Source organism: Elephantulus edwardii, unplaced genomic scaffold, assembly GCF_000299155.1.
Source record: "Elephantulus edwardii isolate Elephantulus edwardi_28Jun2011 unplaced genomic scaffold, EleEdw1.0 scaffold00005, whole genome shotgun sequence".
Lineage (NCBI taxonomy): Eukaryota > Metazoa > Chordata > Mammalia > Macroscelidea > Macroscelididae > Elephantulus > Elephantulus edwardii.
The window spans coordinates 21,903,175-21,927,290 of record NW_006399755.1 but is presented as its reverse complement, the minus strand read 5'-3'; the positions used below and the strand labels follow the sequence as shown (position 1 = coordinate 21,927,290).

At 36.5% G+C, this 24,116-nt stretch overlaps 1 protein-coding gene across 3 annotated transcripts in view; it reads left to right on the top strand.

Annotated features, from left to right (window-relative positions):
- Positions 1–24,116, top strand: part of MIER1 (mesoderm induction early response 1, transcriptional regulator) — a 71,499-nt gene that overhangs the window by 31,261 nt on the left and 16,122 nt on the right. For all 3 annotated transcript variants that reach the window (XM_006879749.1, XM_006879750.1, XM_006879751.1), the window contains 6 exons: positions 588–720; positions 7,476–7,540; positions 13,489–13,561; positions 19,524–19,675; positions 20,031–20,112; positions 21,643–21,737. In XM_006879749.1, coding sequence (XP_006879811.1) covers positions 588–720; positions 7,476–7,540; positions 13,489–13,561; positions 19,524–19,675; positions 20,031–20,112; positions 21,643–21,737 — 600 coding nt within the window. The remainder of the gene's footprint in view (positions 1–587; positions 721–7,475; positions 7,541–13,488; positions 13,562–19,523; positions 19,676–20,030; positions 20,113–21,642; positions 21,738–24,116) is intronic.

The following is a 24,116-nucleotide window of genomic DNA, read 5'->3' as shown; positions in this document are numbered from 1 at the left end:
TATAAGTATTTTATCACATTCTTGAACATCTCAACCTTTGCAGTTAGGGAATAGAATAGTGTTCTGGATTTCTTTCATTTCCTAATTTAACAAACAATTCATTCAAATTTTTAAAACACATTATTTTTAAGTAATAAAGGCTTATTAGAAATTTGTATAATAGTTGGTTTGGTTTTTTTTTTCATTTTTGACCTTATAGACTTGTTGCAAAGAAGTATAGAGAACATGCGTATGCTTGTCACTCACCATTTGTAATTTAATACTTGTGTGATCATTTTACCTTTTCCAAAATGAAACCCGCCAGCTGCTTCACGGAGAAAGATGGACATCTCATCCCAAGTGATTTACAGCCTCTAAACACCCGTTGGAGGGTCACTTCTGACTCAACGGCATATAACAAAAACAACAAACTAGATTAGATTTCACTTGTTTTTCCTACGTGTTCCCATATCTGATCCAGAGTATCACATTGCATTTAATGTGTTCATTTTTGTCTTCTAATTCTATTTATAACTATGTATAAATACTATATCATCTCAGCTACACTGGTTTTGTGTCTTAGAGAAACTGAATTCTTTATTCCATAGGAAGAGAATATAAAAGATTCATCAGGTCAAGAGGATGAAACTCAGTCTTCCAATGAAGATCCATCACAGTCTGTTGCTTCTCATGATGCCCAGGAAATAATCCGCCCGCGTCAGTGTAAATATTTTGATACAAGTAAGTAATCTTGGACTACTTTTTGCCCATGGAGGCAGAACTAACTGAAAAGGTCACCTTTCCAGTGGATTTTCAAAGGCTATAAATCACACATGAGAACATTACTTATCTTTCTCCTCCAGAGCTGCTGGTGGATTAAAACACGAGAGAATCACCACCTTTAGGTTAGCAGCACAACATGCTTTGCTATTTTATGTAGTCTTAAAAAACTCCATTTTTTTAACTGCTCGATTTGAATTAATTTTCAGTGATAAAATTATTTTGTTCTAAGGTACTAGTTGATCATTGTTGAAGATCATTTAGAAGTAGCTAGAGCACCACAACAAGATAAAGGTAAATAACCTAATTGAAAAATGGACACAGGATATGAACAGACACTTCACCAAAAAAGACATTCCTATGGCAAACAACAAATGAAGAAATATTCAAAATTTCTAGTTCTAAGAGATGCAAATCAAAACTATGAGATAACATCTCACCCCAGTAAGAATAGCAAAATTTAACAGAACAGCAAAAAACAAATGCTGGTAAGGTTGTGGATAAAGTGGAACCCTTACTCAACTGTTGGTGGGAGTGTAAAATGGTTCAACCACTATGGAACGCTGTATGGCGCTTTCTCAGAAAGGTGCGAATAGAAATACTATTTGACCCAGCAGTTTCACTACTGGCAATTTACCCTGAAGAAACCGTAACTGCCACCCAAGCAGATATATGTGCAGCCATGTTTATTGCAGCTTTGTTTGCAATAGCAAAGAGCTGGAAACAACCCAAGTGCCCATCAACATATGAATGGATAGAGAAGCTCTGGTATATTCACACAGTTGAATACTGTGCAGCATTAAAAAACAAGGAACTCATGAAATAGGCAAAATGGATGACCCTGGAGGACATTATGCTGAGTGAAATATCTAAGTCACAAAATGACAAATACTGCATAGGGCCACTGACATCAGGGTTGAGGAAAGGCAGAGAAGGAGGGGAGGCATGATGTATATTGTATTGAAACAGATGAGGGAGAGAACTGTTTAAAAGGAATATATGATGGGGTATTATTGTTATGACAGAAGTCCAGAACGAAGGCTCACAGTGGAGTGGACTTGGGAGGGACTGCATAACAATGAAAGAGCTTTTCTTTTACTATTCAAGGAGAAGAGTGAATTGTGGGGAGGAGGTGGGCAGGGAGAAAAGTGCAACAATGAATGACTGGAAACCTTAAGTCTCAGTAAACTTGTTTTTTATATTTATACATATATATAAAACAAAAAAGTGACTAGAATAGTACTTATAGAACTTCCAGAATTTCAAGCTGGATGTAGAAGAGGCTGTGGCGCCATGCATGTCATTGCTAATGCAAGATGGATCCTGGTGAAAGCAAAGAATACCAGAAGAATGTGTGCTTTGTGGATTGACTATACAAAGACATTTGACTGTGTGGATCATAAAAAAAATTTTATGGCTAACATTGAGAAGAATGGTGTTCCCGGTAGATTTAATTGTGCTAATGTGAAAACAATCTGCGTTATGCAGATGACACAACCCTGCTTGCTGAAAATGAAGAGGACCTGAAGCACCTGCTGCAGAGGGTCAAGGACTGCAGCCTCCAATATGGATTGAGGCTCAATGTCAAGAAGACAAAGATTCTCACCACTGGACCAATTGGCAGCATCAGGATGGATGGTGAAGAGATTGAGATTTTACACAGCTTTAGTTTACTTGGTTCCATAGTCAACAGTCTTGGCACCAGCAGCCAGGAAATTAAAAGGTGCATTGCCATGGGAAAGTCTGCTGTTAGGGACCTCTCCAAAGTACTGAAGAGCAGTGGTGTCTCTCTGGAGACTAAGGTGCATCTGATACAGGCCATGGTCTTCGCAGTCACTTGTTATGCATCAGAGAGTTGGACAATGACTAGGGAGGATAGAAGGAGAATTGATGCCTTTGAGCTGTGGTGCTGGAGAAGAGTATTGAGAATACCATGGACTGCTAGGAAAACAAGCAGATTTGTCCTGGAAAGGGTTAAACTGGGTGGCTCCTTGGAGCCAAGGATTCTGAGGCTCCGTCTGACTTTTGACATGTTGTGAGGAGAGACCGGTCCTTGGTGAAGGACATCATGCTTGGGAGGGTGGAGGGACAGCGCAGGAGTGGAAGGCCCTCTATGAGGTGGATTGATTCAATGACTGGGATAATCGGGATGGGAGTGTCAGAGACAGTGCGATTGGCACAGGACAGAGCAGAGTTTAGGGCTGTTGTACATAGGGTCGCTATGAGTCGCAAGTGACTCGACGGCACATAACAACAACAACAACAATGTGAAAACCTATACCTAGACCCAAGAGGCTGCTGTCAAACAGAACAAATGAACAATATATGTTTTTAAATGAAGAAAGGTATGCATCAGGGTTATATCCTCTCTTCATAACTGTTCAGTTTATATTCAGAGCAAATTATTGGAGAAAAATGTGGCATAAGGATTGAAGGAAGACTCATCAGTAACCTATGTTAATGCAGATGATACAGCCTTGCTTGTTGAAAGTGAGGAGGGCTTGAAGCAGTTGCTGAGAAAGATCAAAGAATGCTCCCTTCAGTATGGATTACATCTCCACATCAAGAAGACAAAAATTGTTACTACTATACTGGTAGACAACATTATAATAGATGGAGAAAAGATTGAAATTGTCAGATGACTTGGATCCACAGTCAGTACCCTAGGTATCAGCAGTCAGGAGACATACTATAATGAAAAGGTCTGCAGTCAGAAATCTCACTAAATTACTGAGAAATAATTATGTATTCTATCGCCATACCTTTTCAATCTATGCAGAACAGATCCTCTGGGATGCTGGGCTGTATGAGGAGTAATGTGGCACCTGGATTGGTGGAAGATTCAACAACCTGCGTTATGCAGATGACACAACCCTCCTTGCTGAAACTGAGGAGGATCTGAAGCGCTTGCTGCAGAAGGTCAAGGACTGCAGCCTTTGATTGAAGCTCAACATCAAGAAAACAAAGATTCTCACCACTGGGCCAATTGGCAGCATCAGTATGGATGGTGAAGAGATGGAGATAGTTAACAGTTTTAGTTTACTTGACTCTGCACTCAACACTCTTGACACCAGCAGCCAGGAAATCAAAAGACGAATTGGATTGTGAAAGTCAGCTGTCTGGGACCTTTCCAGAGTACTGAAGAGCTACAGTGGCAGGCTGGATACTAATGTGAACCTGGGCTGTAGTCTTCACAATTGCGTGCTATACATCAGAGAGCTGGACAGTGACTAGGGATGATAGAGAATTGATGCCTTTGAGCTGTGGTGCTGGGGAAGAGTATTGAATGTATCATGAGCTGTTAGGAGGACAAACAGGTTTGTCCTGGAGAGCGTGAACCTGGGCTGCTCCTTGGAGTCAAGGATTCTGAAGCTTCTTCTGACATAACTTTGGGTATGTTTCATGGAGGGACTGGTCCTTGGAGAGGGACATCATGTTTGAGAGAGTGGAGGGACAGCGCAGGAGAGGAAGATCCTCGATAAGGTGAATTGATTCAGTGGTTGGTGTGGTGAGAGTAGGTGTGTCAGACAATGAGGTTGGCACAGGATAGAGCAGGATTCATGGCTCTTATACATAGGATTGCTATGAGTTACAAGTGACTTGATGTTACATAACAACAAACGATGAGGATTAAGGTGTACCTGGTTTAGGCCATGGTCTTTTTATTTATTTGCTGAGTTGTGCTGAAGAAGAGTTGAGCATCCACTTCCAAGAAAACGAATAGGTCTGTTTTGGAGAGGATGAAACCATGTCTCTCCTTGGAGGCTAGGATTTTAAAGCTCTGTCTCACTTTGGGCTTGTGGCCAAAGAGATCAGTCCTTGGAGAAGGACATCATGCTCGGAAGGGTGGACGAATAGCGCAGGAGAGGAAGACCTGGATGAGATGGATTGGTACAGTAAATGGGGTGATGCGGGTTGTTATGTCGGAGTTAGTGAGACTGGTTCAGGACAGGGAAGGGTTCAGAACTGCTGTACCTAGTGTCACTATACATCGCAGGCGACTCAGTGGCACATAATATACTATGACAGGTTTGGAAGCAGGAGTGGCATCTACTTCCTAAACAACATGAGTTCAGAAACTGTGAACTTTGATAAATGTTAAGTAGTTATAGAGGGGCTTCAGGCCTTTTGTTCCTAGGGTCACTATGAGTCGTGTTTGACTTGAAGGCAATCAACAACAATTCTTCTGAGAGCTGGACAATGAAAGACAGAAGAATTGCTGCCTTTATGTTGTGGTGTTGCAGAAGAATACTGTATATCCGATAGTTTGCCAAAAGAAAAAGTAGATAGGTCTTGGAAAAGGTTCGGTGAGGCCAGAGTGCTTCTCTGAGACAGATGATAAAGCTTAATGTCACATACTTAGGGCATGTTGCTAGGAGAGGCTATTCCTTGGAGAGGGACATAATGGAGATACAAGGTGGAAGCATGGTGAAAGAGGGAGGACCCTCAATCAGATGGATTGACACAATGAATTCAGCAGTGGATGTAAGACAGCCTGCAGTCAAGACTAGATTTTATGAGTATCTTAAATGTTTTTATTCTTTCTTTGTTCTGCCATATGTATTCTAAGCATATTGTTTCCCTCTAGGAGATGGCTGTTTTATAAGAACTAGTCAACTACCAGTGTTAGTACATTTTTGTAGTCTTAACTTTTTAGCGTTAAAAAGTAGATAGAACTATTTGTGACGAATGAAAAACAGGACAGTTGCAATTGTTTAATTTTAAATTTGGAGGACTAGCTGTGATCCTTTTTTCTTTGCATGCATATCTATTGCCAGTGTTTGGTTTTGCTTTTTAATTAAAGTGAACGTTAAGTGATTTTTTGAAACAATACTTTGCTTTTTTGCCCCCCTTCTAAGTACAGTGTACTTTATTGAGGGTACAGGTCAAGATAGGTCAAGGGGGACTGCATGGAAACTGTGTCCAGGATGTGAGATTCTCATTGTATGGGGGTGATCAAGTTGGGGCAAGAACTCCCCAGAAGCTGAGGGTCTCTCTCTTTCCTAGTGCTATTGCTGGGGCTGGTGTTCCAAGGGGTTCTTACTCTTTGGAGGCCATGTGAACCCTCAGGTCGACGGCCTGGTTGCTGTAGTCAAATTAATTGTTACAGCAAAATCATTCAGGGCAGTGTCAACTCCAGCATCAAAGGTAGAAGAGTGGGTGTCACTGTTAAAGTCACAGGCAGCATGGTCTTCCGTGTATCCCAAGATGCCCTTGAGAGGCCCTTCTGGTGTCTGCTTTACCACTTTCTTGATGTCATCATATTTAGCACCTTTCTGCAGACAGCAGGTCAGATCCATGACTGACACATTAAGGGTCTGGACACGAAGGACTTGCCAGGAAGTTTCGCATTCAGCTCAGGGATGAGCCTTGGCACCTCCAGTAAATGCAGCTCCACGATCATGCTACAGCTTTCCAGAGGGGTTATCTATGGTCTTCTGGGTGGCAGTGATAGCTTTGGCCTTTGGTCAAGTGTACCTCTATGAAGCTAAAGTTGTCATGGATGACATTGGCCAGAATGGCCAAACAGTTGCAAAATAATGCCAAATAGTGCTGGAGACATTGCTGACAATCTTGAGAGAGTTGTCATAATTCTCATGGTTAAAGCCTATCACAAACATTCTGGCATCAACAAAAGGGCAAAGACAGTTACCACCCTTTAAGAGCGCCTCACCTTCTCCAAGATTGTGAAGACAACAGTGGACTCCACAACATAGCACCAGTATCACCCCACTTGATATGGGCGAGGTTGCATTCCTGGAAGATAGTTGATTGCTTTCTCATTGGGGACCCAGCTTCCCCTTCTCAGTCTCGACAGTGCCATTGAATTTTCCATGGTTGGAATTATACTGGAACATACAGATTGTGTAGTTGAGGTCGTTAGTCATTGATGGCAACAACATCCACTTTGCCAAAGTTAAAAGCAGTCCTGGTGACCCGGTGGCCAAATCCATTTGCTCCAACTTTCACCTTGTGTCTCAGGAATGTGGCCAAGGCTCCATGAGAAGAGAGGGCAGAGTCTGTTGATTGACGGGGATCAGAGAGCCTTGAAATATTTCAAGCTGCTTGTTTGGTATTTCGGTTTTAAAGGCTTGCAGATTGGCTATACATGCACTACTAACCTTTTCCATAGGAAGAATTTGTGTGTGTGTATACAGGATCTTTTGTTATAAAGCAGTGTTTGGATAGAGAAGATGCTAACAATTCAGTAGTTTTCAGACTTTCCACCTCCTTAAAAGTGCTTTTCTGTTCCTAATGTAAACAGCAGCTTGTCATTTCTGATTGAAGCAAATATTGGAGAGAAAAACGTCTTTATAACATACCCTTCACTTTGCATAATACCTGGAGAATGCTGTTTTACATAATCATGTTCCGAGGAGCAAGGTTTGAAAGCTTCTGTTTTCTCTTAAAATCCTTGTAAGTGAAACGAATAATTGCTTTGTCAGAGGATGTTGGTAACAAAAATGGAATTATAAACATATTATCTTGACTCTAAATAAATTTTTTTTTGTAGAAAACTTTATGAGAGTAGATTAGAAAGAAAAAGTTTCTTTTTCTTCTCCTTTAGTGACAGGACATTGATGATTTTATTTGAAATGTGTTGGCCTAACTCCAGAAATACCTTTGGGTATTGGCGGTAGTTATAAAACTAATATATTTAAATGGAAGTGGAAAGGCTAAACAGTCCTTCCATAGTATTATCTTATTCATTCTAGATAGTGAAATAGAAGAAGAATCTGAAGAAGATGAAGATTACATTCCATCAGAAGACTGGAAAAAGGTATTTTTAACCATATTTCCCTAAATTTAAGTTAATATAAAAAGGCAAAATGTCGTCATTCTTCTATGTTAATAATAAAATTGAGAATTATTTTAATAAGATTCAGGTAGCTGCTAAATATTGTCTTCCCCTTTGTATATATATATCCAGATGAGAGAAATTTTTTTATGAGAGAATATTATTGGAGAAAATAAAAATTTATTGAGCAAATCTGTGATCTAGCCCACATTATTCCAGATTTCCAAACTAATCCTAAAGTTAGAACTGAGTTAGACTTTTGTTGCCATGTAAAAAGTATGACATGTAGTTTTTATACTTTAAAGTCATCATGGTGGCTTCAGTAAATCTTAAGTAAATTTTGTTTCCTAATTTAGATTAGCAATATTTTAACTTAAATTTTACAGAGAAAAACTTTCAAGATATGTTCAGTATCGATAGGTAGGATTTATAAATTATTTGAATAGACAGATTTTTCTCTAACTATAAACAATAAGTTAATTTCTAAAATAAAATTTGTCTGTAAAACACAACAGATGAATCTGTAGGACACTGTTGAGTGAAATAAATTGATGACCAAGAAAAGGACCAGTGCTGTTTATAACAGATCCCACTATTACAAATTAGGAATATATAAACACAAAAATATATTATTTTCTGTAAAACACGTGATGTAAAAAGTTTATTGTAGAAACAGTGACGATGGCATGCCAGTAGCCATACCTTACCTCCATTAATTACTCGAAAGTAGAATTCATTTATAGCACATCAGTGACACAAGGGCTGTTCTTCCATTAGACATGCCTCTATATACCCACACCTTCTTTTATCAGTTTTAATACCAGCCGTCTCTCCCATAGGGAGCTCTGGTGGTGTAGTGATAAAGAATTGTGCTGGCTACCCAAAGTTACCTAGTTTGAATTCACCAGCTGATCTGCTAGAGAAAGATGGGCAATCTCTTATACAATTGCTGCCTCTGAAAACCTGCTGGAAGGTCAGCTTTGTGTCTGTTCTGCTTGATGGTACATAACTACAGTAGTTCTTCCCATGACTCTAACTACACTACTACTAGGTTCACTACTACTAGGTTCAATTAAAAAATTGATTAAATATTGATTAGAAATTAAAAATTGTTGCAGTGGTCACACAGAACTCAAAAACAGTACTTAAAAAACCAAAAACTTAACAATTTTGGGTTCATTAGGGCAGTGATTGGTTACAGTTCAGATTAGATACACCCAGGATCTGATTCTTTATCAAGGCGGCTACTTCTCTGGTGTGATTGCAGACAGACCTTTTGACCTTAAGCCCTGCCTTGTGGTTCTCTGGGCCCTGCCCTTGCAACCCTAGCAGTCTTCTCAGATTTTGGTTTTTCCCTTATTTTGGGCATATATCTACAAAACTCTTTTAGTTTGTCGTTTATGTGGTCCCACTCCATTAGTAAGCCTAGGCCAAGGCACTCTTAAATCATTGTGTGATTTTCTGCTACCTATGCTGCTGTAATTGTCCTGTAATCCCTTTGTTCTGCTGAACCTGCTCAATTTAAGCTTGACAAGACGGGAAAAAAGCCCAAAACACAACCATCTCCTGGTTGGTAGTCTACACACCTTTTTTGCATGTTGTCTCCCAAATGCTGCTGTTTCCTTATGTACCTTATTAGCAACTTATGTTCATATAGTTAGTGATCTAGGATCTTAAAAACTTGTAAATGGCAATATAAATGCAAATATGTTCTCCTGGAATAGAGATTGGAGATAATCAAAGATTCAGAGAAGAGATTACACTATAGGACTAATAGCCTACATGATACATGATGAACTAGGTGGAGCCTGACTCTGCCACTAGCTATTCTTTCCAGGGTCATGGTAAGAGGTCCCAGAGTAGGTTAAAAAGGCAGAATAAAACTCAAATTCATAGAATAAGTTACTTTTTTAACCTAGAATTGAAACCAGTTCCAGAAGTCACTTTTCAGTCAAACAGTAAGATTATAGTCATTTGTGAACAGTATGTCCCTTAAACTAGTAACTATAGTAACTAAAAGATAACAGATGGATTACATTAACCCAAAAAACAAAGATAGAAAAGAATCTAGATCAATGAAAAGGGTGAACAGAATGGAAATAATGAAAATTGTAATCAGTGTTACAGAGAAATTTGTATGAAAATATTCCAAGGGAACCTGCTTTATTGTGTAAATGTTCACTCAGAAACTATAATAATTTTAATGCATTAAGAGAGCTAACTGAAATGAAGAAATGTTTTATTTCTTAGAAAAAGCTCAAGATGATGGAGGGGGAAAAACATGAGTCTTACCACAAGCAGATACATTGTTCAGTAAATAATATTTGGACTATATTTTCCTACAGTATAAAAATAAAATTTATAAAAAATAGAAAGATACTAGCATAGGTTTATTTTTAATTATAAATATATAGTTGTTAGGTAAGTCAAGTTGGCTCAAAATTATGTAGAACTGTTTAATTAAACGTAATAGTTAAATTGAAAAAAGAAAAATAAGCTCAGCAGAGGTGTTATCCTTGTACAAATTGTGAACATCATAGGATTCTGAACAACAAAAAGTAAAAGACTAGAGTTTGGCTACAAGTTCACGATCTTTCTTAAAAATAGAAAATAGTCTTATTTGCATTAACATCCTTAGCTGCAGAGGAGTTTGGAAAATGTAATGCTTAGTTAGCTATCTAGGCTCTGTGGTATAAAAATTCAAACAGTATAAAGTGGAAATGAATAATAAGTGCCATTTAGCCAAATATTAACTCTTGTTTTCACCAACTTTTGTAAAGAATAAGAAACGAAATTAATAAAATACTTTGTCACCGAGGGGGAAAAAAAATCATTTATGTGAAAGAAATGTCATTCTTATTACTAGACCATTTGATTTCCTCCATAAAATCATTTATTGGGGTTTTGATTGTTTTTCCTAGGTCTGATACTAAATTTAATGTATTAACAATATTGATTTGGAAATGGTAACTTTTCCCCCACCTTAATATGAATTTATTTTTTTGTAATCTTGTATGAAAATAATATCCTATATTCCTTTTAAACAGTTCTCTCCCTCATCTGTTTCAATGCAGTATACATTATTTATCTCCTCTTTTCTTAGGCTCCCCCTAAACCTGATGTCAGTCCCATTTTTTTTAAACTGATTTTAATGAACATTTACAGATCCTGGATTTCCATTCATTCATTGTTGCCCTTCTCTCCCTTCCCACCCCTTCCCGCCAGCTCTCTCCTCTCTCTGAAAAGAAAAAAGAAAAATTCCTTCATTGGTATACAATCCCCCACCCCACCCCGCCCCGAGTACACTTCACTATGCAGCCTTCATTCTGGACCCCTGTGATAACCATAATACCGTAATAACCTTTTGAACAATCAAATTGAGCAGACTTGAGTTATGTTTGCTTATTTAGTACTTTTTAACTTGTTTTTGTTCTTATACAGCAACAACTACTTGACCAACTTCTAGCTAATCTTCTAGTGGGTTTTCAGAGACAGTAAATCCCGTGAGCCATTACTCATCTTTCTACTCTGGAGCATTTGATGGATTTGAACCACAAGCCTTTGGGGTGACAAAACAGCTCCTTACCACTGAGCCACCAGAATGCCTTATTTGAACCTTATATTGTTGATGTATGTACCATCGAGTGACCCTCAGTGGATTTTCAGAGGCAGTACAGCTCACAGAGGAGATTGTCCATCATTCGCTCACTGAGCAGCTGATGAATTCAAGCCATGTGTCTTTGCATTGACAGCACAGTTCCTTAACACTAAGCACTAGAGTTCCCTTGAACCTTATAGATAGTAATTTTTTTTTTTTAATTGGTTTAGTATTTCTTGGGAAAACTTATAAACTGATTCTTTTCCTAAGTAAAATGAGACACAATTTTATGTTCAGAGTTTCTGTTAGGAAGATGACGTATTCACATGAATTCAGACTGAGCATCCCTTTATGGGTTTGCAGAGGGATGTTTCTGAGAGACGTTTGCCTCTCAACTTTCACTAATCGTTGCCTGAAGTGTTAAAGAGTTGCTAAGGCATAGATTTCTGCATTCAGTGATTGCATCTGTTGTTTGCAAAGCTTTTAATAGAAACAGGTGGTTCCTTTCCTCCAAAAGAACCTGTTTTTGCAGAGGGAGTAAATGATCATTGGTAAGAATAGGTTAGTAAAGTTGAAAGTTACACTACATAAATTGAGAGACATTATAGGCCATTAGTAAATGCATAATTATATATTAAATGGAATATACAAAAAAGCTGTAACAAAAAATATCAGTGGGTTTAGAATGGTAAGGGAAGAGAAGCACAATGTTGAATGTTTGAGGAAACCGTTTTTAAAAGTCCAATTTTGGTTCAAGTTCTATATCCCAAACTGACTATTTGGTATTGAGGAAATTACTTAACTTTTTTTTTTTTTTTTAAAGTTTTTTTTAAAAAAACTTCCTATGTATAATATGAGAATAACAAGGTTAGTCTTACGGAGTTTGGTAAGAATTTAATAAACTTTCCATTTAGCATTTCTGAAGTGCTCATTAAAGACTTGCCTACAGAATAAACTAGCAGATGAACCATATTCTAAACCCAGCAGGTTCGTATCTGTACTTTAGACTTTCTTAGTCCAGACTTACTGATGACGAAGTCTTTATTCTTTTATTTGGTCTGGAGTCCAACTTTACTCAGACTTACTGCCTTTGAATCAGAACTGACTTGTAGCTCTGACACTCCAGCAGGTTTTAGAGGTTGTAATTTGCTAGAGCTCATTGCTCCTGAGGAGCTGCTGGCGATTTCAGATTGCCATTGGGTTAGTAATGCAACTCTATAGTGTGTGCCCCATCAGAATTCCATTAATAACTTTTAGAAGTTACCCAGCCAGGATTAATAATCTGTTCTCTGCTAGGAATAAGTGTGTAAAAAGGTCATACAATAAGGTGCAATAGAATGCACTTTTATAGTGGAAAACTTTTAGTCAGAAACATGGGAAATCCTTATGTAAGATTGGAGAAAAACTAAGAGAAAGATTTTTATACCATCACCAATAATAAAATTACATAGAACTTTTTCTTAAATTTATATTAAATTAAGTGAGACCCTAACTTCATTGTTACTGTTATGTGTTCTGAAGTTGGAACTAATTATTAGCTAACCCTTCAGCTGACTTTCAGAGGCTACAAATTGGCACGGGAGATGGCCAGAGCAGCTCATGGATTTGAACACCTAGATCTATGTTGCCAGTGCAACTCCTTACTGTTAAGCCACCAGAGCTCCTTTATCTTCAGTAATGGTTAATAAAGTAATAGAAGAAGGCAACTTTTACATTTTTATAGTTAACTAGACATAGTACACTTTCCATTTTGAGCTTTACCCACCAAGCCTTTATTTTGAAAATAACACTTAGTCCAGAGGCGGCTACACAGGTCTCTGCTTAGATTTTTCTTCAGTGGCCTCTGATAGCCCGTTTACTCCAATTTGATTTTATTTTACCAAATGTGATTTTTTAATTTGTGTAGGTTTTTTTTTCCTTTTCCTCAGGGGGAGATGTAGCTTTTTATTTGGTGGTGGTTTGTTGAAAGTCAGGCACTAACCTGCTTTCTGTTTTGTTTGGCATTTCCTCCATCTGGCCTGAATTGAGTTTTATAAAAGCTTTTTTGTTATTCCCTTACTTTATACCTCTGGTTCTTAGAGTTAAGTCTTAAATCACCCAGAGGCCTTGTTAAGAAACAGATTGCTTGGTCTTATCCCCACAGTTTCTGATTGAGATTTCTGTTTCCTAGGTTGATACTGTTGCTTCAGGTTCAAGGATCATATTCTTTTTACATTTCTCTTAATAATTGCATTAAAGGAATATATTTTTCTCTGTACTTTTAAAGTTGGTATTCATTACTGTATTTACATATTTATTATTATATCTTACTAATATTTTATATTTAAAACAGGAGATTATGGTTGGCTCCGTTTTCCAAGCAGAGATTCCAGTTGGTGTTTGTAGATATAAAGAAAATGAAAAAGGTGGGTTTTAAATTATATAGCTGAACCTTGTGTTTTAGAAATGTTATTTTAATATCTGGAATGGATCAGAATTCAAAAGCCCATGAACTCTTCCTTATTTCTGTAAGAATATCATCACGACTTTTCCAATTTTGTCCTTGGGATTCAAGGTGAAGGAGAAGTATATAAAGGGATTTTTGTGGGTTTTTTTGTTTGTTGTTTAAGTTTTAAGTGACTCAGAATGCTTCAGCTCCCCCCACCAGTGGTGTTTTTTTTTGTTGTTGTTGTTGAACCCTTTTTATTTCTAATTTCTTTTTTAAAGGGTATTTATGTCTGGAAGTTTTATGGGATATTAAAAGAAAACGAGGAAACAACGGATAGTGTTTATTTGCTTCTGAATCATCTTTTTCTTTTTTTTAAATTATTTTATGTATGTGTACTGTCAAATCAGATCTGACTGGTACAGGAGATTGTCCCCCCTCCAGCAGAGCATCTGGTGGATTCGAACGAACTGCACTCCTCTGCACTGCAACTTTTTGCCAGTAGGCCACTAGAGCTCACCAGCTTCTGAATCTTTTAATAGGACTTATTAAAATTGAGTACTTTAATAGTTATACTTTTAGGATAATTTGAAGAAATTTTATACAATTAGATTTTATAAGATTTTTTTGTATCATTTGACTAAAAAGATGTAATTTGTTTTTCTTATTCTTTCCAATAACCTTAATAATTTAAAGTGGTTATTTGTTTTTGGTTTTGTTTTGTTTTTGTAATTGCTTTCAGATTATTTACTTGGTTGATTTTCTGAAAGAATGTTATTTATCTGTCTAATGATTTCACATGCAGTGTGACATCACCTAAAACTCAAGGTCTTTCTTCATTTTCTTCATTTGAGTTTTTCCCACCACATTTTAGCTTTACAAATATAGGCCCTTTTGGACTTACAAGGAGCCCTGCTGACAGTGCATTCATTACAACTGGACTGTTAACTACAAGCTTAGTGGTTCAGATCCACCAGCCACGCTGTGGAGAAAGATGTGTAGTCATCTCCCATTAAGATTTGGAAACCAAGGGTCGTCATCACTCAGAAGCCACATGATGACATTGGGTTTCATTTTGTTTTGTTTTTGAAGTTGTAGAAGTTTGTTTTCTTCCTAGTATTTCCTCTCAAAACTTACCTTTTGAGCAAGCTCTGGTGGCCTAGTGGCAAGAAGCTGCACTGCAATCTGAGAGGTGAGCAGTTCAAATCCACCAGATGCTTTGCTGGAGAGGGAGGAACAATCTCCTCTACCAGTCAAATCTGATTTGACGGTACACACAGACACAAATAATAAAAATAAAATTTAAAAATTTAAAAAAAAACAAACCACAATACAAAGTCTTCTATTAAGTAGATCCCTGCTTTCATGGACAGGCAAAGACAGAGGCAGGCAAGGGAACATCTAGGCCAGTGAATTTTAATGACAGTAAAAATGTTCTAACCCTGTGAAAGCTTGTGCTCATTTTCAAATTAATTCCTGCCACATATGGAAACATAAAAAACTATCAATACCAAGTGACCCTGTTACATATATAAATTTTGTGGATATATGCTATGAACGCATTGCAATTACGTGCAAAACCAGATCCATTGACTTGTATTTAGTTTTATAATTTGAAAAGTTGGCTTTACTCTTGACAGGCTATATTTTATCTCTTTCTCCTCTATAAACTACATTTAGACACAGAACTGTTAATTAAGAGTTCATGCAAAATAAAATAATGTAAATCATGTAGCATAGTGTCTGGCAAATACTAGTACTCAGTAAGTAGTGTTCTTACTTAACAAAGATTACTTTTTTCTGTATAAGTTTTATTCAGACTTTCAGAGAGAAGTAACTGATTTCCTTTTTGTTAAGTGTTAGAGAAGAAAAAACTAAACTGAATTAGCTTAAGCAAAAAAATTTATCCACTTGCTTGACTAGAAGTTTTGGGCTTGACTGGTTTAAAATATAACTGGATTTAGGAAACTGTGATGCTATCCAATTTCCTCCTATGTCTTTTCTTTGTTGTCAGATAGGTTAATATGGTACCTGGGAGTGCTAGGCTTACACTTTACATTCTCCTTACATCTAGAGAAGCAGGTTTGGAGAGAATCCTTAACTGACTCAGTTTGAGTTATATCTGATCAAAAGTAATCCTTGTAACCAGTGATAAGTGACTGTTCTGACTAGTCTTCAGACAGTCATACCCAAGCCATGTGAGAAATGGCTTACTTCTTAGAGATGCTCAACAAATGAAAAACATTGTCTTTTCTAGGGTGAGGGTTTTTTTGGGGGGGGAGGCTTAAGAGTTAAGGTTTTTGGTTTTCATACCATATGCTAAATTCGGTAAACATTGTAGCTTGGTGATTTGATAAACAATGCTGGTAAACCCAAGACTACCTCATCTTCCAAAAAAAATGATCTAACCAAAAATGCTGATTGTGTTAAGCTTATAAACCCTGGCTGGATTAAATGAAAAGTAAATAAACCAGTAAAGATAAAAAAGAAAAAGGCTAAGGGAACGGAATAATTAAAGATACTGCTATCCAGTTAATTTTTCATACATAATATAAAGTTTTAGAATAAATAAATTATTATAAAGCAGCAAATAGAAAGGGACAGTATGATTTTTTCCTAATGAATGTTTTGGCATTGTAAAGCTACTTAATTGAAAACTAAATAAATGTGCTGCCCTTAGCTGGAAGCAGGAGTGGCATCCACTTCCTAACCAACTTGCTTCTCGAAACTGTATGAACTTTGATAAAAGATGATAGTTATAGAAAGGCTCCAGGCCTTCTATAGGGTTACTATGAGTTGTGCCGACTTGACTGCAGTTAAGAACCACCACCACCACTCTTAGTTGATATGGTAGTGCTATTAAAACAGGCATTTCTTGTAACCTATATGCAGAAAAAGCTAAGAAACTTAAAAAGTTCTTATCATTAATCTCTGTGACTTTTTAAAGAATAAGATGATTAGTTTTATAAACCCATTATCACACGCACAGGGATGCTAATCCCCCCCCCCCCCATGCTAGTTGATTGTCTTATTGTCCTCGATGTTCCTTATTGTCTTCAAATTGGTTCTGACTGATAGCTCCAGTGGATTTTCTTTGGTTTAAAAGTATACCATCACGGCTCCTTAAGTTTGACATGAAAGTTAAAAATGGAATATTTCTTTGAATAACGCATATCCAGACTTACTCTTGGCAATTTCATATCAACTCATGGTGACCCTCAGGTGGGTTTCTGAGTAAATCCAGAAATTAAACTGCCCCATCTATATCCCTTTATTGGACTGGTGGGTCAAACTGCCAACATTTCCGTTAGCAACTCAACACACAATTTACTATGATAGCAGGGTTTCTTATTTTGAATAAAACTGGTAGTTAATAAGTAGACATTTGCTCATTAGGAATTAATTTTCCAGATTAGCACAGGTTTTGTATATTTTAATTGTGATGTCCTCTTGACTTTTTGCATCAGCTTTTTTCCTTTGGAGGTCATTCTTTATGGATGGATACACACACAAAAATTAAATTCGACAATTAAAAAGGACAACTCTTTTTGCTTATTGACAAGCTTAATTTCGTTACCTTTGATTTTTTTCTTTACACTATTCTTGATAAAAAAATACAACTACTGATAAAATAACTGATAAGTAATTTCAGTATCTTAAATATTAATAAGAAAAACGAAAAATTAATTTTTATAAATACCCTCTAATAGTTACATAAAGTGTAGCCCAGATCATCAGCATCATCATATTCACCTGTGAATTTATGTAAAATAAAGACTCTAGGGCTTCATCTCAGACTGCTCAGTCAGAATTTGCATTTTAACAGGACTCCCTGATGATGTATGAACATGTTAGAGTAATAAATACTGAGTGACCTTAGTTAATATACTACGTAAGCACTTCTGTTAATTGCAGGTCAGTGAAAGATGGATATATTTTATTTTTAAAGTTCTTACTGACATTAAATCATTTAGATGAAATTGCTTCAAAAAAATCTACTGTATTTCATTGGTTGTGATCTTTCAAAATGTTACTTTTACACTCTTGAATGTTTTTTAAAAGGTAGTATATTGCCACCTCCACTCCCAAAATCCTGCCACCTGGAAATAGTGTTAACATTTGATGTGCATAGACATCTGTGTTTTTTTAAAAAAATCATATCTATGTGACATCTATGGAACCTTTGGATGAGCCAGAAAACTACTTTAAACCTTTTATTAACTCTCACAAGAGAGAATGGTTAGTCATCTCTATTTTATAGATGAGGTGGTGTGAAAGGAAGCCGATAAAACGTGGGGGTGGCTTACTCTGACTTCTGCCTCTTTCATAAGGGAACTGTTTCTGAAACTACAAGTTCAGTATCAGCATTGGTGGTGGTTGGGGTTTGTTTTTTTTTTTTTGTTTTGTTTTTGTTTTTTTAGCTTTTATATCAGGATTTAAGAATTTCTCTAAAAGTAATATAGAAAACAGGGAATAGCAGAAATGAAGCAATTAATATAAAATTAAACTCTGTAAATACCTGAGATACTGCATAACCACTAGTGCGTTTTTCTGTTTGAATTCCTATATGGTACACTCATTCACTTTCTTAGGCAGTTTTGATTTACTTTCAGAGGCCTTCCATGGTGTTCCTGACCATAGGACCAGACAGTACACACACACACGCACACAGAGCCATCTCTTCCAGACAGTACACACACACACACACACAGCCACCTCTTCCTACCAGTCAGGGTCCAATATTTGTTGTTGACTTAAAGACTTTACTTACAGTTTTGAGGTTTTTAAGGGATATAGGTTGGAGAGTTGAAAGAGAAAGATTGTCACATAGTGCAAGTTGAGGTTTAGTAGTCCCAAGCCAGATAAACAAAGCACAGTTCCGAGTTAGTGACAGTCCAGTTTCACTTCTACAGCACAAATGCAAGAAGCTTCTGGTTTCCTTAATCAGCCTGCAAGCGTGGTTTCATGTTTGAGCAGTTAGTTATAAGTCATCTTTTCCTTTAATCATTTGGCAAGCAAAACCTTAACTGTATCATGAATTCAGGGTTCCTCTGGTTTCGCCTTGCCAGTCTCCACTACCCTCTTCCACCACCATCCCCAGGATGCCTCACAATGTATAAAGTTCGCTTTATGTATTGATCCTACAGCTGTTGATGATTTGCAAGACCATGTGTCCACAGTTAAAGTAGCTGGAGGCTATACCCCCTGTAAGGAGGACTAAAGTAATGGCTAGAAAAGCCAATTTTTATTTTTCTTTTTTTTTTATTATTATTTTTGTGTGAGTGTACCGTCAAATCAGATCTGACTGGTACAGGAGGAGATTGTCCCTCCTTCCTCGGCAGAGCATCTGGTGGATTCGAACTGTGCGCCTCTGGGATTGTAGTTGCAACTCCTTGCCACTAGGCCACCAGAGCTCCCCTGAAAAGTCAATTTTTAAGGATTCTGACACCCCAAGTAGAAGGAAGTAACCTTCCCAAGGACCTAGGTAGTAAGTAGTATGGACATAACTCAAAGGAAGAGACCTTGGAATTTAGTAAACTCAGACTGGACCAATGTACAAAAAGTATTGTGTTATTCTCTGATTGCTTAATTGGCTTATACGGTAATTGGTGCCTAAGAAAATGTTGAGCAAGTAGTCAGGCCACACTTTACCTCTTAGTTTTTCTCATTTGGTTTAAACTCACTGCCATCAAGTTGATTCTGTAACTCTATAAGACACAGTAGACGGTTCCATAGGGTTTTCAAGGCTTTAAATCTTTTTGTAAGCCAATTCCTTAGTCTTTCTCATGTAGACTGGCTGGTAAGTTCAAATTGCTAACCTTTTTGTTAGCATCCAAATGCCTATATCACAGTTCTACCATGTATGTTTTTTGATTTAACAACTGTGTCCTTAACACAGCTATATAAATTGTGGAATTTAAAAAATATTTTTACCTAATTAGTGTATGAAAACGATGATCAGCTTCTGTGGGACCCTGAATATTTACCAGAAGATAAAGTGATTGCATTTCTTAAGGATGCATCTAGAAGAACAGGTGATGAGAAAGGTGTAGAAGCAATTCCTGAAGGCTCTCATATAAAAGACAATGAACAGGTAAAATTAACGAAAAATAACTTGAGTTTTTAGAAAATAAGCAAAAACATTTCTAAGTTATATGTTTTAACTTTGACTGTTACTAATTTCTCTAATAGGATCTTTTAACAAAATCAGTTTGTGATCAGCATAAATTAATCTAGTGCTACCATACTTCATTGGTATAACTTCAGCTCAGAACAGCTACAAAATTTTTCCTTGATGTTCTTATGTATGTATGCTTACTGTATTTACGGGACTTGATTTGACCTTTGCAAACGATGAAAACAGTATTCTGAAAAAGCTTTTATTTATAATATTGAACTGAATTAATTGTTCAGGTCACATATTGAAACTTTTTTTTAATTTATTTTAGGCTTTATATGAATTAGTTAAATGCAGTTTTGATACCGAAGAAGCATTAAGGAGATTAAGATTTAATGTAAAAGCTGCTAGAGGTAAGTATAACTATTAAATGGGTTTCTTTTCATCGTAGAGTAGACGTTTAAAACTTAAGCTCTAGTCTGTGTCTTCAGCTTAATCATACTGATTTTTATGAATTCTAGATTACTGATCCTAATATGAAACATTAAGGGAAGTGGGGTTAAGGTTGTCCTTTTACACAGATTTTAATGGGAAAACAGGCTGTATGTAATACTTTTTCCCCCCACTTTGTGTGTATTTGTGTAAATACACATCTAAGCTTATGTCCGTTTAATGGTGTCTGCATATACAATTAATATTTTATTTCATTCTTCAAGTTGTGCCATCATCTTTCTTTCTTGGTAACTGTTTCCAAATTGTTTTAACCAACTTTAGCCTCTGTTATCTTAGATTTTCATCTAATCATTCTTTTTAAAGTTGCTTTTGTAATCTATAGATAATTTTTTTCAAAAACACAATATAAAGGGAAACATTTATTAAATTGAACTTGTTTTAAAGATGACTTCAGAGAATAATTTCTATTTCAAGCTTAAAGGTTTACTCAGAGTAATATTGTCAGGGAATCAGTCCATTTTCAAAGTCTCAGAAAATCCCTTGATAATTCAAAGTTCTGGTTTCCTTAAGAATTTGAAATTCTATTCTACATTTTTTCCTTTTTGGTTAGGATTCTATTACAGAATCTTGGATCAAAATAATGAGATAGTAGCCAGATCCCCTCATTTCTTCTGGTCTCATGGCACAGAAGGTAGTTGTTCATGGAGGCAGTTAGGTATATATTCCATTTCTTCCTTTTAATTCTTAGGCTATTTTACCTCTGCTGCTCCAAATAACATTTTAAAATTTCAGAGCTTTTCAATAATTACTGTATCTGATCTTGTATAAGCTGTATAGTAGTGGATATGGTATTTCTTCAGAAAAAGCGTCTGAGTAAATAAATTAATAAATAATGAATTTAGTTATGGAATGAAAATTTTTTCTTTTAACTTGGCTTCTTATCCTGCTTCACGAAAAGTTATTAATTATATTTTTTTCATATTTATTCCACAAATATTTGGAAATCACCTATTTTCTGAGAGTATATCTGTAAACAAAGACTCCTTCATGGTGCTTACACACTGGATAAGGAAATGAAAACTAGTTGAGATGTGTTTATGCAAGGTGAATTAGAGTATGTAGACAGTTAAATTTTTCTAGATATTAAAGGAATTAATTAATTGAAGGTAGTTGAGATCAGAGACAGGGATCCAAAGCATAGAGAACAGTGTGCACAAAATCTGCAGATACAAGAACACAGCAAAACTAAAAAATTGAAAAGTGCCTAGCTAGCAGTATACTCAGACCATTAAAAATAAAGCAGAAAGTACTCCCAAGTTGAGAATCTATAGGTAAGAATCAGATTTTTTAAATATTACTGAATTAAAAAAATATTTGTCATCCTCTTTTGTGGTGATCAGTGATATATCTTCAGAGAAATTATATAATTTTGTTTATGTCATATTTAGAAAAATATGGCTAAGTAGTTTTCTTTCTTCCTGTTCTATCAGAGGAATTATCTGTTTGGACAGAAGAAGAGTGTAGAAATTTTGAACAAGGATTAAAGGCCTATGGAAAGGATTTTCATTTGATTCAGGCTAATAAAGTAAGTACTGGTACACTTGTTTATACAAAAATAAAAAAAAAAAGAGATTGTTTAACAACCCAGTTCATCATGTCCTAACTTGATTTATTTTCACGTTAAAAGTTCTATAATTAATATTTCAGTATTTAGGAAATTATTATAATAATTATTCAGTTACGTGACAGATATTTGCCAAGTAACTGCAGAAACCAAAAATATTAAGCTTTTTAAGAATAGAACACAACTTTGAAAAATTCTCAGCCAGTGCCTTGCCACTGGTAGTCTAGATGGAGCTGTGGCCACGCCTGAAGCACCTTCCATGAATCATCCTGAATGAAAGACCAGTCTGTCGTCCCAGTGATGGATTCCATGAAGGATATTTGGTAATTGGCTGTAGAATGTCTTGTCTCAATCATCTAAGACCTATTGAGCTGACTGGAGAGCACAAGGTGATGGTAGCATGATTCAAGGCCAAAGGCAGCATGAGAGGTTGAGCTGTAATGGCTTAAAGGTGTTGGAAGAGTTTGGTCAGGGAAGAGGGGCTGCCAAAAACCAGACAATGGCCACAGGCTTCATGGTGGCAGGTCAGGGGCCCCAGGTGTATCCCAGGATAAGTTGGAAGTGTCCAGTGAAGGGCAGGGACACCAGTACCTAAGATATGATGCAACCTCCATTTTTATTTCCCATAACACCCTAAACTTTTGTACCCACCCTGGTGAGTTTTGGCCTGAGGGCCCAAAACCCTTTTAAAAGGTGAGGCCAAATCTGATCAGCTCACACCCTGTTGTGAGCAAGAGCCACACCCTAGTCTCAAACCCAAACCAGAAAATACACCTCTGCAGAATCTGGCTGTTCTCCTCATCTTCCCATCCTGGAAATAGCCCCAGACTGGCAACCCAAAGGCTTTTTAAAGGCCAGGCAAAATCTGATCAGCTCAGGTAAGATTATTGAATAGTAATTAGAGAGTTACGTTGTTGTGGTGGTGGTGGTGAAGTGCCTTCCAGTCGTAGGCGACTCATAGCGACCCTATGAAGGAGAGTCCTCAATGCTGGAGAGTTATATAGAATACCAAAATGTGTTAATCCTACTGATACAGTGTAATTAAAATTTCTGAGATCATATAGAGGAAATTAATTTCTTATGTTTATAAATCTCAACATTATCTCTAGGGAATACAGATGGGAAGGAATTTTAACTTTTTATCCATATTCTCTGGATCTAAGTTTAATACGATGACTTGTCTCCATTTGTCAGGAATTTTTTTTTTTATGTTGAAAAGTAATCTGTATAGAAGTATATAGTCTTGGGTTTTATCAGTTGGCCAAGTAGCTTTCTTCCAAGTGTACTTACCATAGACAAGTGACCATGTCCAAGCCTGCATCTGTTTGCTGAAGCACTTCAATTGTTCCTCATCACTTCAGTTGTTCCTCATCAATTCCTGGAGCCTTTTGTTTTTTCCAGTACCTTCAATATGTCTTGAACTTAATCTTTTAATAGCATTGGTTCTTGATTACATGCTACTTCCTAAAATAGTTTTATATCAGCTAATTCTTTCTGGTCAGTGACTGTGTATATTCCTTCCATATTCTTTTGATGCTTTCTGCATCATTAAAGATTTTGCTCATGGAGTCCTTCAGCTTCCAGATTCAATTTTGTGTTTAGTTCTTCAGCATGAGCAATGCCAAAAGTATTCTTCCCTTAATGGGTTTTTTAGCTTCTGGCCTTTGTACATTTCATGATGAAACTTTGCTTCATCTTCTATTCAGTTCTCTTCCTTTCTTCCCTTCATTTTGACTTCTCTGTTGAAGAGGAACTTGCAGAGAGTTTTCTGACATACAGGTTGGCCTTTTCTTTCTTTATAATGAGCGTTTACTTTCTAAATTGATGATGTCCTTCATGCCATCCCGCCGTTCATCTGGTCTTTGAATGTTCTTTTTCAGTACAACAGATCTATTCTTGAGATAGTTCTTAAGTTCAGGTGGGATAAACTCTTGTCATAATTTCCTTTTTTTTTTTTTTTTTAAGTTTCAGTTTGATTTTCCTTTTAGTAGTTAATGATTGGCCCCTCACCTTGTTTTCGTTGCTGATTCTGAGCTTCTCCATTGTCTGTTTTCTCAGCTGTAGTCACTCAGGTTGCTGTGAATTCCATCAGATGAGATTCATGTGTTTAATCACCATTTATATTTTTTTAGAGGGTATTTTCAATGTAAATTGTTGATTGTGTAAAATTTTATAATGCAGTCTTCAATTTTTTTTCTGTCACCAAGACCATATTTTCCAGTAATTTTATTGCTGATCTTGATTGCATGTTCAGTCAGTTTTGGACTGCAGACATCTTTTGCTTTTGTGTCTGGTGAGTATATTTAAATAATTATATTAACAGATCCTCTTTGTGTATTT